This window comes from Diadema setosum, chromosome 13 (genome assembly GCF_964275005.1).
Source record: "Diadema setosum chromosome 13, eeDiaSeto1, whole genome shotgun sequence".
Taxonomy (NCBI): Eukaryota; Metazoa; Echinodermata; class Echinoidea; order Diadematoida; family Diadematidae; genus Diadema; species Diadema setosum.
The window spans coordinates 32,067,071-32,086,225 of record NC_092697.1 but is presented as its reverse complement, the minus strand read 5'-3'; the positions used below and the strand labels follow the sequence as shown (position 1 = coordinate 32,086,225).

Here is a 19,155-nt window from a genome sequence, read left to right as displayed (position 1 = left end):
CACTAATATTATCATTTAATCATTACAAACTTTATTGTCATACATTAGTGTCGCCATCATCACTATCAAAACCACCATCACTGACATCATCATAACCACTTTCAACAATGTCATCATCAACATCAATACCTTACTGCCTTACAGGTGAATTGTAGCATATTAAAAAGATGAAAGACAGAAAATGGACAATTAACAGATGGAGGATGAGCATATATAAACCACTCAGATCCTTGTAAGTTGTCCAGAGAATGAAAGCTGGTCATTTAGGATAATGAAGACAGAAAATTGCCCCTCACTACCTTTAGTATCTGCACATGTGCAGCCAGAAGCCCCGCTGGCTCTACCCCAGTTGTACATCTCTCGGTCATTGTGGGAGATCCAGAAACCAATATGCTCATCGCCCTTGTTCAGCACCGAACTGTAGCACTGGTACTCAAACCGTTGTTCGCAACCCTCCGCCATTTCTATGATGCCCCGGATCTGGTCCATGCTGAGGTGATTGTAGCCAACCAAGACCTGGAAGGTGCCCGCATCCTCCATCATCTTCACCTCACCGCGGGCCTCTTTGTTATGGTGGACGATGGTATATCCACCTACAGATAACAGGCAACCAGTGTGAAGAGTGATGATTAACCCATTCCATACTGAAATCTGGAATGCCGACAGGCTTAATATGCAGGCCACCAGGTTCCCATATGGAATGGGCTAAAAGGACTAAACCATATTGCTGGTGTATCATATTCAAAGTACCTATCTCACACTGGGCTGCCAACCTTGAGTGAAAGTTTGGAGTGTGACATTCTGAGGGTAGAGTGAGCGATCAAACTTGATCAATCAATCAATCAATCAATAAGCAACAATGCGGGTGGGGGTGGTCGGGGATGGTGTGGATGGGGAGTGTCTTCTATACCCCATCCCCTCCCCTTCCACTTGTGGGAGCCATTGACAATTTTTTGTTTTAAATGGTGCACTCTGGTGCATACTTTAGTAAAGACTTCAACACATACATAGAGAGAGAGTGTGCCTGTGGGAAAATCTCGAAAATTTGGGCTTGGGCATATTGAATGTTTGGATTGTAAGGGATTTTGGGGACATTTCTTTTTTTTTTTTTTAACTTCTGTTTTGGGGTTTATCGTGAGAATTCTTTCATGAGAGTGAGACAGTTAAAATTTGGTGAATTGCGCGAGAGTTTGCAACCCTGTATCTGCTCCATCCCTGAGTTAAGGCTTTAGTAGTGCCTAGGCCTATAAGAACAGAACAACAAAACAAAAACACAGAAAGCATGGATATACTGTAGAATGCTAAACAAGTGCTTTTAAATTTAGACCTTGAAACACAAAGTTGTGGGTTAAATTTTTTCGGGAGCATACATCTTTGAACAAGACAGGTTTTAATACTCACTGCAGTACTCATGCGGCAAATGTACCAAAGGGCATGTTGTGCTATAAGTAGGCCTACAACTAACAATTAAATATCAGGCTCTTAAAAGAGAATATGCTGATACTAAAGATGGTATACCCTGGGTAAGGAGACCATTTGCTCGCTCATGTTGTGCATGAGTGAAATCTTTGTTCTTACCGTTATTACTGAAATCACACTGGGCTAGGAATGGTTTCAGCACCCCAGAAGCACCATCGGGATCTACGACGTACAGACCAGACTTCTTGAGGCCAAGATAGGAGTAGGCGTTGCAAGAGCTAAGAGCTACCAAGGGCAACCAAAACAACAGACGCACAATCAAACAAACAATGACATAAATGAGCACCCGTCCTTTCTATGTAGGTGCCAAAAAGTTTGTTCTTTTCCTTGCACTGATCCTAGAATATTTCAAGTATGTCTCGCTAATGCTTTCTCCCCAAATTCATGATAAATTTGTGACACCTAGGTGCTAAACTTTCACTGTGTGGCGCAAATGACCCTTTCTAATGGCATGTAATTAACAATGCTTCCACTGCATTATCAACCTAGGAGAGCTGTTATGGCACAGTGGATAGACTAACAGACTATCAACCATGAGGTCCCTGGTTCAAGTCCATGGCTGTCGAGGTTGTGCCCCTATGCCAGGTACTTTATTCTCACACACAAAATTCAAACACAGTATGCATTGTTCAACAGATGAGTTTATACATATGTTTCTGTGGGAAATAGAAAATTTAAGAATGAAAGAAAGAATGGATAATGCTTCCCTTACATCACTTACATCAAACAAATTAATGCAATTTAGTCGCTTACTACATTTAATTCGTGATGCCTACACCCAAAGTTAGTTTCGAAACGACCAGTTAGGTGCTTAACTCTACTTCAAATGGCAAATACATGTAGTTTGCAATGAGAAGCAACAAAATGGTCCTCAAAAGAGAAAAAAAAAGAAAAATCATACAAACAAGCAAACACACAAAAAACATGTTTGCACAAGTTCACAAATACACATATGCACCATTAAGTGGTGGTGGCAATCATGGATTATTTGGAGAAAATAAAGAAGCTCCGACAGAGAGATTACCTACCTAGTAAGAGGTAGTAATTAGCCCCCATTTTGATGAGGACATATGGTAACCTGTATTGCTCCTGTAGTGACCCAGATGCGGTAACGTTGGACTTAATCACACTGAACTGCTGTATGGTCGCTTCATTTGCAGCTATTTTTTTTTTTGGTGGGGGGGGGGGGGTGGGAGGAAGATATAGTCATGATTTAAACATAGATAATGAGCATTGATAATAATTAGGTTTTAAAGGTCAGTGTCAAAATCAAATGTAAATACCCTACATACATGTATACAAACATCATGAACATATGTAGATACATATCCCTTTCTCTCTCTCTCTCTCTAAATATCTATCTATATATCTAAATATATATGTATACATATATATATATATATATATATATATATATATATATATATATATATATATATATATATATTATGTACATGTACATATATATACACACACACATATACATACACGATGAGTATGTATGTACAAATGTAATATGTGTGTATATAATGAAGTTTTGTTTTTAGTCTATTAAAGTTACTTGTTTCTGTTCCTGTTTCTTACATTTCAGTTGAATATCTTTAATTTGTTTATTGATACCACCATACCCTCTTTCTATTGTCTATTTCATTACGGTATGAGAGGATCTGCTATTATTAAAGTCTTTAAACTCATTTGTGTGGGGGCGTGTGTTGTCCCATCATGTTGCTAGGACAATTAATCTACCACGTACACTGATAGGGATGATTTGCAGCAATCACATTTTCAGCGACAGATCATTGCCTATGTGCCACTCCTATTCTCTTTAAACTCATCACCCTCAATTAGGACACCAGCAAATTCTTTACTGGCCAAGTGCGAGGTAACTTGCGTCCATTCTTTTTTCTTCTTTTTTTTTAACAGGCTAAATTTAACGGCGGAAGATATGGGAAGATATAGTCCAGCTCACCTAAGAGTGATCGCAGAGTTGCTCCGTCTTCACTAGTTGCAATAAATGGAAGCGCGGTCCACTTCCCACCCAACTGAACACACTCGTAACTGGATTCACTCTTGTCTTGTGGGACTGGCAGAGTAAGGAAAAACAAGTTTGATGGAAAGTGAATCTATCCATACAGCACTTGTAGGACAATGTTAAGGGGATGATATAGTTTTGGTTGAGATGGAGAATTCTGATTTAACTTTGTGAGATAATTAGATACCACTTATTAAATACTTAAAAAGGAATCATAAAGTTTTGGTTGAGACCTAATTTCAGGTTCCTAACATTTTTTTTGTGAGATAATGAGAAGCCTTTTATGAAATATGAAAGAGCATGTAATTCCATGAGGAATTCAACACTTATTCGATGAAAATTGGTTTTGAAATGGCTGAGATATCCAAATCAGAGCGATTCTAATAAAGTGTGGGACCCGCCGTTAATATTTTGATCACTTTGTTTTACTTTGTTTTTGGATGTTTCAGTCATTTCAAACCTGATTTTCATCCAATAAACTTTGAATTCCTCTTAAAATGGTATGCTCTGTACTATTTCACAGGTGTTTTCTTGATATCTCACAAAAAGTTAGAAGCTCAATTCTCATCTCTACCAATACTGTACCATCCCTTTAAGAGCAATTCGAAAAGGTATTAAAACTTATTTTATGAAAATCGGTCTTAGAATGCCTGAGATATATATGTATAAAAAGTAAAACCAAGTGGTCCCAATAAAAGATGGGTCCCACCTTCTGTTAGGACCACTATGTTTTTGGATATGTCAGCCATTTCAAAACCGAGTTTCATTTCATAAACTTTTAATTATTCTTAGAATTGTATACTCTTCAGCATTTCATATAGAGGTTTGTAAGTATCTCACAAAAGTTAGAACCTGAATCCTCATGAATCCCAACCAAACTTATACCATACCTTGAATGATGATGATGAATTTGATGATGGTGATGATGGTGATGATGATGATATTGATGATAGAAAATTGAAACTGATCATACCTAATTATTGGAAAACAGCATCAGCCTATCAAAAACATATTTGGCATAATCAATTTATAACGACAGAAATAATATTGTAATGAAGCAGTTGCTGCTTAATCTGGAGGGGTCTGGGAGACAAGTGTTTCTTAGAATCTATTTCAGCGGTACTCCCACTTAGAGGCAGTATTTACCATTCGCAGATGAAAGAAAAACCCAGCTTTAGTGCTTCAAAATAGTTCTAAAATGCGAGTTCGAAGGATAGAAACGACCAGTGTAAAAATCTGAATCAGCATAATGTTAAGTACATTGTATTGTTGGATATAAAAAATGTGAACAATAGTTATAATAAAACTACTTGTAGACTAAACTGTCTACAGTTATGGTTTATTGAAAAAAATTGTGATATCTCCTTATATTATAGGCTTTCATGCAAAATTTTTATATGGTAGGATGTTTTGTGATACAAGTGACTATACCCACATGTATCAAATGTAATATCTCAAACACTTCCTAAATCACTGTTCCCAAGGGTAAACAGTATCTTTAAGCCATGGCAGTATTGGCCCATGCAAACCACCCAATAGGAAACCCAGTAGGCCTATGTGGAAACTTCTCTAAACCATGCACAACCTAAAGAACATCATAGGACAAACACTCGTGTTTCAACTATAAAGAAAAATTGACATACGAGCTCAACTTCTTCTCCTTCAAACCCATCCCCTCTAAAAGAAATACAAGATACACATTATATATTTGAGGCACTTTAAGGCAGCTTACACAACTTGTGGATGTTTTCCATGTTTTCCTCATCAGACAAGGCTGCCAAGAGCTCTGACTCCAGATTTAAATCAACATCGAAAGTTGAGCTCACATTGGTGCCCATCACAGATTCCTGACAATCAGTCTCTGCAGTGAAACACAAACTCAATTATTAGCAAACAAGTAACAATGACAACCATGAACAAAACATTTTTATTCACAGATTGAAAAAAAGAAGTAGAAATGTCGCTATGGCAACTTGTAGAATTGACATGTATTCCTCCACCATAATGCATAGTTCTCCAGATAGGTCTAGAGTATGTCTTGACAATGTTAGAACAGTAAGATGACAATTTCAGACAACTAGCATAAAATCAAAATGACTGTGTTGAGTGTTTTCTTTCCTTGAACTACGTAGTTTCATTTGGATGGATGGCTAAACTGTTTAAGTGAGCGGGTATTGGGGATTATAGCATCTTCACCTGACCTTTGACCCTTGCCCTTTGACCCCATGGTCAATAATTCTTCAGATAATAACTTATTGGTATCAAACATCCATTTTCATGACAATACTTTGAGCTCTTTTCAAAATATGAAATAAATTTGTGGCATTTGAACATTTTCCTTTGACCTCTGACCCCATGGCGAAAAACCTTTCCCTACAGAGTCATAGTGCAGTAATTAAAGGCATAATCTACAATTTGCAGATGAAACAAAAACTCTGCATTAGTGCTTTAAAATGGTTCTAAAATGTGAGTTAGGGATAGAAACAACCACTGTAAAAATTTGAATTACAGTGTAGTATAATCAATGTTAAGTATTGCTTAATATGCAAAATGTGAACAATAGTTACAACAAAAATGTTTCCAGACTAAACTGTCAACAGAGAAAAATACTGATATCTCCTTTATACTTTAGGATTTATTGCACAAGTTTTATATGGTAGGAGGTTTTGTGATACGACAGACCTACGCATATGCATCAAATAAGATATCTTGAACATTTTTAGAATCACTGCTCCCAAAGGTAAACAGGACCTTTGAGTGAATTAATTATTAAGTTAATGCGTTGAGCAATCTCCAAGGTATGAAGAAAGCTAGAAATGTCGCCGCGACTGGTATGCCTCCATAATGCATGGTTCTTTTTTTTTCCATTTCCAAGATATGGAGAAAAAAAGTGAAATTCCAACACTTTCACTTAATCTCTGACCTTTGACCTTTGACCTCATGACTCAAAACTCTCTCTGGAGAATCTTTATTTGGTATTACATGTATACACCAAGTTTCAAGAAAAAACCTCCAGGCATTGCATAGACATGGGGGAAATAGTGAAATTTTGAGCATTTGACCTTGAACTTTGACCTTGAGTATGAGCACCAAAAGTTAATAGGCACAACTTTGTCCACTCATGCATACACATACCAAGTCTCTTTAGGATACCTTAAACGTTTTTTTAGTTATGCTGTCCACAAAATTCATTACGGAGGGACGGAAGGACAGAAGGACGGACGGAAAGACGGGACAACCCGAAAACATAATGCCTCCCGCGACACTTCGTGGCGGAGGCATAAAAATGTGATTAGAATAAGTAGAATTTTAGCATTTTAAATTGATCTATGACCCTTGACCTTTGACCACATAGCCCCCAAATTCCCAAGAGAATCACTGTCAGGTGTTGCATGCATATATACTAAGTTTCATGATGATACCATGATCTATTTCCGAGATGTGGTGAAAAAGTAAAATTCTAGCATTTTCACTTGACCTTTGGCATTTGACCTCTGACTCCACAGCCCAAAACTTTCTAAAATGATAAGCTCTATCTGGTAGAACATGTACCGGTATACACAAAGCTTAAAGAAAGTACCTTCACACATTGCATATGGGGGAAATAGTGAAATTTTGAGAACTGAACTTGACCTTTTACCCCATGTCCCCAAAACTCCCACAAGAATCACTATCAGGCAGTACATATGCATATTAAGTTTCATTAAAAATATCTTTTGCCATTTCCGATATACGGAGAAAAAGAGTGACATTTTAGGATTTTCACTTGACCTTTGACCTCTGTCCCAATAGAGAAGCTTTGTCTGGTAATACACTAAGTTTCAAGAAAATACCCGTAACTTCAGGCATTTCATACAAACGGGGAACATAGTGAAACCTGCATCACTGCACAGTGGGTCTCGAGAGACAGATTAACAAAACCTTTAAGTCATTTCTGCTAGCTAAATGTCCCTGTGGTATTCAGAATTGAAAAAAAAAAGATGAAAAAGCATTAAGCAACTGATATGAGATAAACAAAATTCTAAACATATTATGCAGATACTTCGTTTGTGGACTCACCTATGCATAATCATGCGTATATCGTATTTAAGGTCAGGAAACTTGGGTATTGTAAAAAAAAGTTCATGCAATAACTATGTGTGATGTACAATTTAAAAAAGCTAGCTGAAAGTGCTTTATCTTGTCAAAATGTGCCTCAAAAATGAAAACCATCTACACAAACAATCAATGTAAAAAAAAGTGAATGTGGATAAACCATACTTACTCTCTCTATTCATGATGCCAAGATCGGCATAAACAAAGTCACCCACTGAAACAAAGAAAATGAGATGGAATAATAGTAACCATAGACAATCAATCTTTGAGTTTAAACAATCCATTTCTTCGACAGTGCAAAGTAAGAATTCATCCTTTATGTTTGACTTGCATTGTTAGTCTTTCATTCAGGCAGCTTGACAACTGAACTGGCATTATCGGAAATTGGCTGTTCTATCATTCATTTTCAAGGTTCCAAGGAAAATCTTCTAGAAGTATGTTTTCAATGTTTATGAAAGCACTTCATCGGTTAGCGCAGACAGGAATGAAAAAAAAAAAAATTGGTAATACTACTGAGTATTAAACACCATTTCATTGTTATACTTGTCATGGACTATGATGACAAAAGGTCTCTGAACAGAGAAATCTTGTGAAAGGTCAACCTTCCCTCAAATCACATGTTGAGCTGAAGCCCTGATTTCACTGATTACACAAAATGCCAACATTCTGTAGTTTGTTACAAAGCTCTACCGATGATTTGCCATGACTGATCTGGGTCACACAGATATCATCAGCACATCCTTTCACATCTAAATGACAGACAAGATTTTCCTTAGTGAGAAATGATCCAGATAAATCACAGTTTTGCTTTTTCATGAATTGTGCAAACAAAGCAAATGTAATACATGTATGCCTACACGTCACAAGATCATAACATTGTCCATGTACTATCTGGAAAACAAATTAGATGATTTAGGGACATTTGGTTCCAAGCTGGGCTTGACAGTAGCAGTGGCCCAGTGGCTGAGGGTCAATTAAAAGTTGACGTTGGGCCACCAAATTTCAGGGGTCATCTCACGAGACCAACAGCCATGAGTCATACAGCCCACGAGTTCAACATTGAAAACAGGATCATGAGTCATACAGCTCATGCCTATGAGTTTCACACCAGGCAAATAAAGCCCATGAGATTGACACCAGGTAGAAGCAGCCCATGAGATTGACAGATACAACACAGGGCTTAATGTGTCAGTCTCGTGGGCCTTGCTTGCTTAGTGTCAAAATCATGGGCTGTATTACTCATGGGCTGTATAACTCCTGAGCTGTTTAACTTGTGGGCTGCATGACTGGTGGGTGTTGGTCTCGTGACGTGCACCCAAATTTCCTTCTACATGGCCCAATCGGGCATCTATAACTGAAAAAAGGAATTTTCATAATTCTTTTTCTTTTGGCCAGCTACATTTCATTTTCAGGCCCACAAAATTTCATGTTCAAAGATTTTAGTGGCCTAAACAGGCCACCAAACAAACAAACCAAAAGAAAAAAAGTTATCATTTTCCTATTTACTGCCAATATGCTTTATCTCTGTTGCTACATCTTTCTTCTACGGGATTTTCTCCCCTAAGATTTGGAAAGACAATCTTTCTCATGTCCTCAACCATAATAATACTAGGGCTCTAAAAAACAAACACCAAACACTATTAAATTTGATTTTTCCTGTTTAAATTCTACTCACATCCAGCAACATATTTTGGATTTCGATTACTGTGTGATGGCTATTCGTGATTTATTAGGCAAAATCATACATTTGCAAACTATCTGATGTTTTGTTTCTATTTTAATTTTCAATATATTTCTCCAATGTGTTCTGACATACATATTGTTTCAGTCTTTTTAATTGTTCTTGATTTATATACCTGCATAATATTTCTTGTATTGTGTCCTGCTTCATGCTATGCCCTTGCTGAAAAGTAACCTTTACAGCTGACTGCACACTTTTCTTGTCAGCTGGGCTGACTAAATGTCACAACAAAAAACAACAACAAAGAACAAAAAAAAAAATTCAAAGTTTTATTCTACTCAGAACTTACTTCTCAGTAGACCAGATCCTGGATTATGATGTTGTGTTCTGAAATTACCCTTTAGTCGAAGAAAACTTCCTCCGCCTGAAATACCCAATGAGGTTCGTACAGATAAAAGTATCAGCATCTTTACACGTAGGGGCAATGGAGGCAAACAAATTTACAGTACGTTTCGCAGACATGACACGTGGTACAGCGCAATTTCTGGGATCAAAACTACAGATTACATTACACATAGAAAAGCACATGAGAATTACATGGATACACTGTGTAATATTGACTTAAACAAATAAATCACACAAGACATACATTGTAAATGCTTGATGAATAATGTATGCTCAAATATAGACTCCTGCCTCATGTCTGACTGAAAGTACACATGTAGTTACTTAAATCTAATGGAAAGACTTTGTACATCCTAATTAAACATCAGCTCAGCATACAATCATTTCCTTCATATTGTTTAGATATTCACCCTAACTAGGCTGGGGGCGGGAGGGAGAAGGCCTCGGACTCCCCCCCCCCCCCCCCACATTCTGCTTGGTGTGTCGTAACAAAAACGTCATGATGTTTCACGACCTTTTCTTTTGAGTCTCCCACATCTTTTGACACCAAATTTGCGCTCCCCGGGTACGCAGTTTCGAAGTTACGCATAAATATGTATAACACATGTCAGACAAAAAAATGCTCAAAAACATGAATTCTTGTACAAATTCAATACAAATATTGCTTATAGTAAAATTTCATAAAAGCATAATTATTTGTGGGTTTTATAGATCAAAATCAATTAATAACATATTTTCATGCTTGCAACAATACCGTGGACAAATTTCATTGGAAAAAACAATGGAAAACCAACAGTCAAAGGCAAGAGCAAAGAAATACATAAGAAATTCTGAAAAACAATAAAATACTCACATCTGTTAAGGACACTACAGGTGTAGAAAGAATATCTACATAACAAATGTGCCTGTCTGGAGCTTCATTTAATGATATTGCAAATAGTCTTATTTCACTCACACGTTAAGCATAAATTAGTATAATTTAGCATTTTTTTTTTTTGAAAAATCACCTTTACATTTTTTTTTTAAAAGATTATGTCACAGGTAGTGAGTGTGTCGATTTTGCATTGTCGACGGCCCAGATCCGCAGGGGTGGGGGTTGAGCGCCTCTATCATCTACCTAGTTTGTATATATCCAAGCCTAGTTTTAAGATATTCGCTTGATACGTTGTCATAATAGTTAATAGTAAAGAGCATTACACACACATTTCTATGTCATGGTCATCAAAGAATTCACAGCAGAATTTGGAACAATAAATCCAAAAGGATTTCAACATTTTTCAGGATATAGTAACTTTGCTGGCTTACTAAAATTCATCACACAACTACAGTGCATCTTGAATACATGTATACTAGCCTTTAAACTTCATTTTCTTTTTGATGAAAACAAAACGAAACAAAGAGTCTTATAATTGATTCCTTATGTTCCAGTGGTTGGAAGTACCTCCTATGCTAGTGAACTTTTAACATGCCATTGCTATATTTCTTTGATTTATAAATTTTTCCTACAATTGTAATACTTTGTATACTGATACATACCATGGTATGTAATTCATGCCAACTTCATTCATCTTCTTTAGATGTTAAACTGTTTGTCTGATATACACATTGTCATATGATAAATAGTATAAAAAAAAAAAAAACTATACAGGCAAATTTCTGTTTCATGGTCATTAATTAATTCATGCACACACTGCAGCAGCTTAAAACTGGATGAATACATCCCAACCCAAAAGGGTTGGGGCAATTCTTGTGTTCATGATTAGAATTTATCATACAACTACAGTGCATCTAAGATACTGCTTCAAACCTTTAATATTGAAGATTTAATAGAAAAGCAAATCTTTCATCTTTATGTTTCAATGGTTGCAGGCCAGGCTTGCTATGCTGGTGAGCACTTCACATGACAATGCTTTATACCTTTAATTCATATCTTTTCCTGCAATTGTACATGATATGTAGTACAATGTACAATATCATTACCCATCAGACATCTCAAATACAAACATGTGTTCTATGAAATTGTATTCCCCTCATTCTAAGTGCCAGCAGGGAAAAGATGGGTAAATTTCTCATATTCCCCTCTTTTATAAACACTTGGGGTTTGAATGTTACGAAAGAGGGGTACCGGTATATAGCATCTGGCACTTGAGCACCCCGTGAAAAAAGTTTACTGTGGATGAGAGTTTTGTGGCAATGGGCAAATTCCCATACATTTACATGTGAATTTAAAAATAGACGACAATTGGTGCAGCCGCCTTCAGTGTGTACACGTGTAGGTGACTCTGCACACTGTACAGAGCCATATTATGACTCTGGCTGTATAACGCGCGCTACTTGCGTGAGCTGTGCATGCATGCATGCATGGCAAGTATCATGTAGGTTTATTGTAATGCAGAGGTGTAGAGCTCAAGCTGGTGCCAAGTGGAAATTTGTCATTGGGAAGTGGTGAAATTCACATTGTAATAATTAGCTAATAATAATGATATGGAATGGCCACTTTTGGGGGATACAACATAAACTGCCCTCATTACAAAAGTGTTGTAAGCTGGACTTGGGTGGTTAATTGATAATGCTTATGCTGCCAGTCTCCAGTTGAAATCGCAGGGATTATACCCTGTCTGATATATATCTGGATTTAGCTGCAATTAAACGACTGCATCCATCATAGAAACCGCACGTGCGTGTGTAATATGTGTATAGCGTAACCCTCTCATCATCAGCTTACAACAATGATATATAACACAGTTTCATTTACTACAATTCAGGTTCAGACAATAGACGTCATATCCCCCTCAAGGCCAGTCCATATTATATTAATGTAGTACACCACATTACAATATAGGCCTATTATCATAAAACATAATTTGATATAATACAATATAACATACCACAATATCATATCATACCATAAAGAATATTGATACACATAATTCACAAGATATCACGATGCTGATCACACTATCAAAGTTTGGTATGGCGTATTGACAATGGAATGTAGGTATAGGATTGAACTGCACTGAAATCCCTGCTCTTCCCACTGGAAAGGGGGCAGGGAGGAATAATTGTGCTACTTACTTATTAAGGAAGCCTTCGCTGCATGGTGTATTGTGGATTGTCCTGAAATAAGAAACAGATGACGTGACTTTTCCAAAATATGAATAATTTGAGATTATACGATAAGGGAAGTAACGAGAGGCTGCAAAGAAATTCATTGTCTCGGCATGATAAGGGCAAACACAAAGAATATTATGTGACATGGACATGCAGTGATTTTATGAGAAATCGCTATTATGACATGGACATGCAATGATTTTATGATAATTCTTGATTAATATAATTAAGCATGAGTTTGTGTTTCGCATGGTTTCATTCTCACTACAGCATACTCATTACAGCACATTGCTGATTGTCATTGAATGTGCATTCCCAATCATACATAAAAATCTTCAAACACCAATCAAAGTCATTAAACATAACCAGAATTTAATAACAAACGGCAAAATCCTTCTGACACATAAATCTATTACATACACATACCCGTATATGCTGGCCGACATACAAAATTCTTTTTCCCCTCAAATTTGTGATGTAAGCTCTTTTGATTCAAGTAAGGCATTTAAAATTGTACCATTTATATACAGATTTCTTCTGTACTACTTTACCATGCAGAAACCAATACAGGTGACTCTCATTATAACAAATTCTTCAAGAAAAGCAATTTTCTATTGTCATATCAAAATTTTGTCGTAGCTGAATAATAAAGTATGTAAAAAATATAAAGACAATAATTTTGGGGCCTAAACGTTTACCATATTCTACTGAGTTTCGTTATGAAAGTGTTCATTATTGCGGGAGTGCACTGTACGCACAAATTACATCAAGACACACATACCAGTATTATACAAGTATGCAAAACAAAATAGATTGAAAGACAGATTTAATAAATGGGTGAATTAAGTCAAAGAGATTACCAAATCTAACTTGCTCCATTACACGCCGATTAACAGTTTGATTGCTCATAGCGTCAGGATCCATTTTTTTTTCAACCAGTTTCCAACAAAAACGTAATACTTAAGGTACATTGTATTCTACTTGAACCTCAAAATCTCACCTCGTCTCAAATTAATTGTCCTTATTGTACCACTTTGGCCAATTTGGCTGGATTGACCTGCTCAAGTAAAGAAGAAAAGCAAAGACAAAACAGATATATCTGAATCATTTATTCAAGTTACCCAACAACTGCTTCTCTAGTTTCTCTTATTGCTACAGAATGTACATTAATCAAAACTGTTACATCTTCATACTGGATAAAAGAAAAAGACCCACTAAAATTTGTAATACATCCCTTTAACAGAGCAACAAAACCTTATCCCATCCAACCCTGGGATAATTTTGATGCAGAATGTGTTGTCTCGTTTTCATTAACTGGCAAATCTTTATGCAACTACTGTATGTACCTATAACTGGAGAAAGATTACATGGAACTAGATGATTTCCAAAATTATCAAGAAACAATTTTGACAATTTTGAAGTAAATCAATTTTTTTTTATCTGCTTTAGTAAATGTTTTGCCAATTTGAGAATCAGTAGAAAATCAAGCAATTTTGAGAACTTTGAAGAAATTCTGCAACAGGGACAGACAATGACACATGTGATCTTGCATCACAAAACCAACAAAAAGTCGCCTGTCGGGGATTTTTTAGTTAAGAGCAGATTCTGAAAGAGCAGACTTTAAGCTTTAAAATGCAACTCAATTAAATGGACTCTCCTAATCTAAATATTAGAAAGAAAGGATACATTCTGGATACGTGTGTGCTTACAAGAGAGGCTCTGACATATAGAGTCTATTCAAGCTGTTGTGATGAGTATGTATTTATGTAAATTAGTGTTACATATTCAGCCCAAGTGGGGCAAAAAGTTTGGAGACCTTTTGGACTGACTATGGCGCTCGAGGAGAGGAATAAAGTTCAGTTGCTGTTACTCCAAGAAAGTTTGGTGGTGATCTGTTTGGTGTCACTGAGGATATGTGTGATGTGTTGTTGAGTTCTCACCATCTTTTCCTCTCCTCCATAACAAAGCGTTCAATCTTCTACAGAGCTGCGCTCCGTGCAATGAATGGGACCAAAAAAAAAAAAAAAGAGTTCTCACACAAAATCAGCGTGTGACTTTTTGTTGGTTTTGAGATGCACGGTCACATATACCACACATATGGAGAAGAGAGTGTACTATGTATATTTCTAGAGGATTGTCTTTATTGCACTACTCCTACTATGGATGTAACCTCCCCCGCCCCCCTTTTTTTGCAGGGCATAACAAAAGACATTTCACCCACTTGCCCAGATGGACACTAGGGCAACAGCCTCATATGTTGGACAGAGAAGTGTCCATTTATATAATTTGTCAAACAGTGAACTTCAGTTATACTGAGCAAGTAGACAGTTGGATTCATAGAAAGCTGCTTTTTTTTTTTTTTTTAAAGGCCACATTTTACTTTTGCTCAATTTCCAGTTTTATGAAGGCACCAAGGTTTTTTTTTTTCTTAATCATCCTTACAATAACTGTGTAATATAAATAATATAAATAATAGAAATAATATAAATGATATAAATTTTGTATGTACAGTCAAACCTGCCTTAGCGCCACAGTAAGCGGCCACCTGTCGATAGCAGCCACTGAAAAATCCCCCCCCCCCCCCGAGAGAAAAGCCCTGTAAAAGGGCCTGTGTATAGCAGCCACCTGTCTAAAGTGGCCAGTGGCCACAAATTTTGTTTCCCGTGGTAGATTTTAACCTGTCTATAGTGGCCACAGACCCACACAGAGCCGTAGCCAAGGCGGTAATTCAACGTGTTTTTCTACTCTGTTGCCATGCCAGTCATTCATGGGTAACGTTCAGTGATCGCCGCCGCTGCATTCATCACTCATACAGTCATAATAATGCACTAGTGTAAAGCTTTCTTCATGACTGTACACATGCTACTTAATGTGCAACAACTTGGGGTGGTATTCTGAGGTCGTAATTAAGTCTGTCATTAACTTCGTGATTAAGTAGTGAAGTTAATAGGCCCTTAATCATGGGCAAAATCGGTATTCTGAGGACGTAATTAAGGTATGATTAAGTCCCCTGTAATTATCTTAGGTCCCTCCCATCTAATTGTTATTCCATCCAATCAGACGCGTTGTTAGAAGCCAAAATGATCTTACACGCGCAAATATGTCCTCAATGCGCGCTCCTGCACGCCCCCTATAATTACAACCCAAGAGCTCCATGCGCACACTCCGGTATTTGATTACAACCCCTCACCTACGCACGCGAAGATCTCAACCTCTTTGCTCACATAAAATGACAAAATTCCTCGAAGATCGGCTATATTTCTTTTTTTTCTCTGAATTCTACGGATACCATGATAACAAGATTCAACCGCTCCTCGGTTACCGAAGACGGTAAGCATCGTTGCGGCATTGTTCAATGCATGAAAGCCATGTGTGTACATACACATTATAATATGTAGGGCCTACATGTGTACTTACAGATTATACAACGATGATACATGTTCATAATGCAAACAAAGTCGGATAACCTGTCTATAATGGCCACCTGTCTATAATGGCCACTTTCTCCCTTGGGTGGCCGCTATTGACAGGTTTGACTGTACTTTAAAATTGATATAAAAAGAAATCTCACCTTGAGTTCTGACTTTCGTCCTCACACCTATTGGGGGAAAAAAATGAAGAATTACACTACTAATGGTCAATAGCGAATTTAGTATTACACTCAACAAGCAGTTTACAGGGGTCACAGAATACTTTCCTTTCTTTGAGAGGGTTGGGGTGGGTGGTGGGGTGCCGTGGGACCAGGGAGGGGACCAGGTTCGATTACAATCCACCACTCCAAAATACATTCAAACAAATGTGAAGGAACTACGCAAACCCCAAACCCCTCCAGAACCCAGTCACACACACTGCAGTGTCAGATTAAGCTTCTTTCTAGCACAATTGTGATGGCACACACACACACACACACACACACACACACAGTGGAGGTGCACATTTACCTGAGATATCGTGTTATTGATTTTACTTAAAACACAATTCTTTCTTTGAAAGAAAGCCCCCCAAAAGCTTGCAACTATTCTCATATTCATGTGCTGGATTTTTATCATAAAAAGAGAGAAAAACAAACAAACAAACAAACCAAAAACAATGACCTAGTTCATGCACAGGCTGTGAAACCAGGGGAGGATTACATTGACCTACTGCCCCCCCCCCCAAAAAAAAATAAAAATAAAAAACAAAAAAAACTTTCCACATCCACTGTCATGCTGTAGAAAAAGGTCACTCTTTTATTAGAATATAGATCAAAGTGATGAAAGTAAGACCATTACCGGTACATCATTTCAACTAGAATAGTACAGGGGTCTACTTGCAGAGCACAGACCTCTGACAAGCAACTCATTTCCACCCATAATGGTGAAAATTGCCAGATCTCCCAGTTTAGAAGCTATTTGCCATCAGTTTACATTTCCGTGGAGCAGAGCACGCGCTATTAGAGCGCATATGATGTAAAAGATGGATACCTCTGTCAACCTGCTTTGAGAGACAAAAAGGTTGAATAACTAAAGCATTTCAGTTATGAAAAGGTTTGGTATCATCACTACCATTACACAGCTAACACTGACAGTACTCATCTCGTACACAGGGTTCATTTATCGACTCACAATTCAAGAAATATCATGGGAATTCCTAAGAGCTCTTTGTCTTACCTGTAGATACATCACTGTGTCCAAGATTGCTCGTTCCTACTCAGCAAAGAGACAGAAAATGACACCAAACAGCAGAAATTGAATACCAGTCATGAAAGAGAAGTGTGAGGGTTATAGCTTGATCAAGCTCAATAGGAAAAATGAAAAACAATCATGATGCTGCAAGGGTAGGTCTATCTTATAGATTTCTTGTTTGTTCATTGCAGGCATAACAGACATGACATAAAATAACTTTAATGGACAAGAGAACCACTGGTCATCTCAACCTACTGCAAGAAGACCGAACAGCTCGATCAGTCATGACAAATACATGAATACATTTTATGCGCATCTACAGATGCCATGGAGAATTTGTCGTAGGGGTTGCTAAATGAAATTACCCTTCCCCTCTGGCGGCAGCCCTCTCCCTCAAACACTCCTAGGACAATGCTGCACACTGGTACTGGTCCGACGGTCCCTGACCATGCAGTACCAGTATTGGACCAGTAACTTTTTGAGGAATGGGACAGTAAAAAATGGAAAAAACTGGGTACCTACACAGGGCCGGCGGCATACAAAGCAATACGCAAGGTGTCACAACTTTGGCCCCCCCCAAAAAACTTTTTTTACCCCGGAAGTGCGGAAATGGTACTAGAAAGTATAGATAGAAGCTGGAAGTATGAGCGCGGTCAGGCTTTGTTTTTGCGCTGAAGACGGTTTTTTTTTTTTTTTCTTTCTTTCTTTCTTTTTCCTGGCATCTGAAGAAACCCAGAAGTACACTGTGGCACCCTCTGTTGCGATGAAGACTTTTTTTTTTTGCTTGTTAGCTAGCTGATGAAAGCCGGAACAGGAAGTGGCGCCAGAAGTCTAAAGTGCCCCCCACATACATACTTTTGAACGTGGTGCCGGCCATGCCTACTGGTCTGACAGAAAGGTTGGACCAGTAGAAAATATGGGTTACTGGGTAGTGATCAAGCAGCCCTGCTTATACGATGATACCGTACTCACATGCCTTGAAGACTGTGTATTTATAAGCAATGTGATATTTAGGACTACAGGAGACTCACCATCCACTATCACCCCTGGTAAACAGCAACATAAATACTATTACGCCCTTACAGATAAAACAGCTAGAACATGACCATCACCATGTCTTGAGGTTGACTGTGCAATAAACTTTCATTGCACCACTATGTATTTGCTCAATGAAACAGCTAGCTGAAAGACAACCTTCCATGGATACCCTGCTTGGATAGCACTTAGTAGTGTTACATATGAATACTGTAAAATCCTATAGAAACATTTCTACCACCTGAAAACCATGTCTCAGCGAGTTAAAGTTAAAGTACCTTTCATATAGGGTCCCTAGGCCTAACTAATACAATGAGACTTACTCGCCCCTATCTATGGGAACACTAGCCGGGTTTTTACCGTGGGGTGCGGGGTCCCGTGCCGAGTGCTCCGTCAAACCCTGACGCTGGCATGGCACTGATGTCTGATGTATGTAGAGTGTTAGCACTCATGTTGCACCTTGGTTGTAGAGCCTGCATCGCATTCGGATATCACCTTGTTATCCAACATCGACATAAGACGCAGAGCTACCAAGTCTAACGCATTCTGCGTGAGACTCAAGCATTTAGGGGCCGTCTCACGATCTCACGCACGACACCCATTTTTCTCACGCATCGGGTGAAGTCTGCAACTTGGGCCTATAATGAGCATAG

General features: G+C 37.9%; 1 protein-coding gene across 1 annotated transcript in view; it reads right to left on the bottom strand.

The window, feature by feature from the left end:
- LOC140236591 (uncharacterized) overlaps positions 1-18,954 on the bottom strand; it is a 98,452-nt gene extending 79,498 nt beyond the window's left edge. Inside the window, exons 1-8 of the mRNA XM_072316517.1 lie at positions 18,863-18,954; positions 17,833-17,941; positions 17,267-17,276; positions 16,375-16,401; positions 5,244-5,372; positions 3,449-3,562; positions 1,579-1,704; positions 300-593 (exon numbers count right to left, since the gene is read on the bottom strand). Of these exons, the coding sequence (XP_072172618.1) occupies positions 300-593; positions 1,579-1,704; positions 3,449-3,562; positions 5,244-5,372; positions 16,375-16,401; positions 17,267-17,276; positions 17,833-17,941; positions 18,863-18,954 (901 nt within the window). The remainder of the gene's footprint in view (positions 1-299; positions 594-1,578; positions 1,705-3,448; positions 3,563-5,243; positions 5,373-16,374; positions 16,402-17,266; positions 17,277-17,832; positions 17,942-18,862) is intronic.
- Positions 18,955-19,155: the final 201 nt, after the last annotated feature.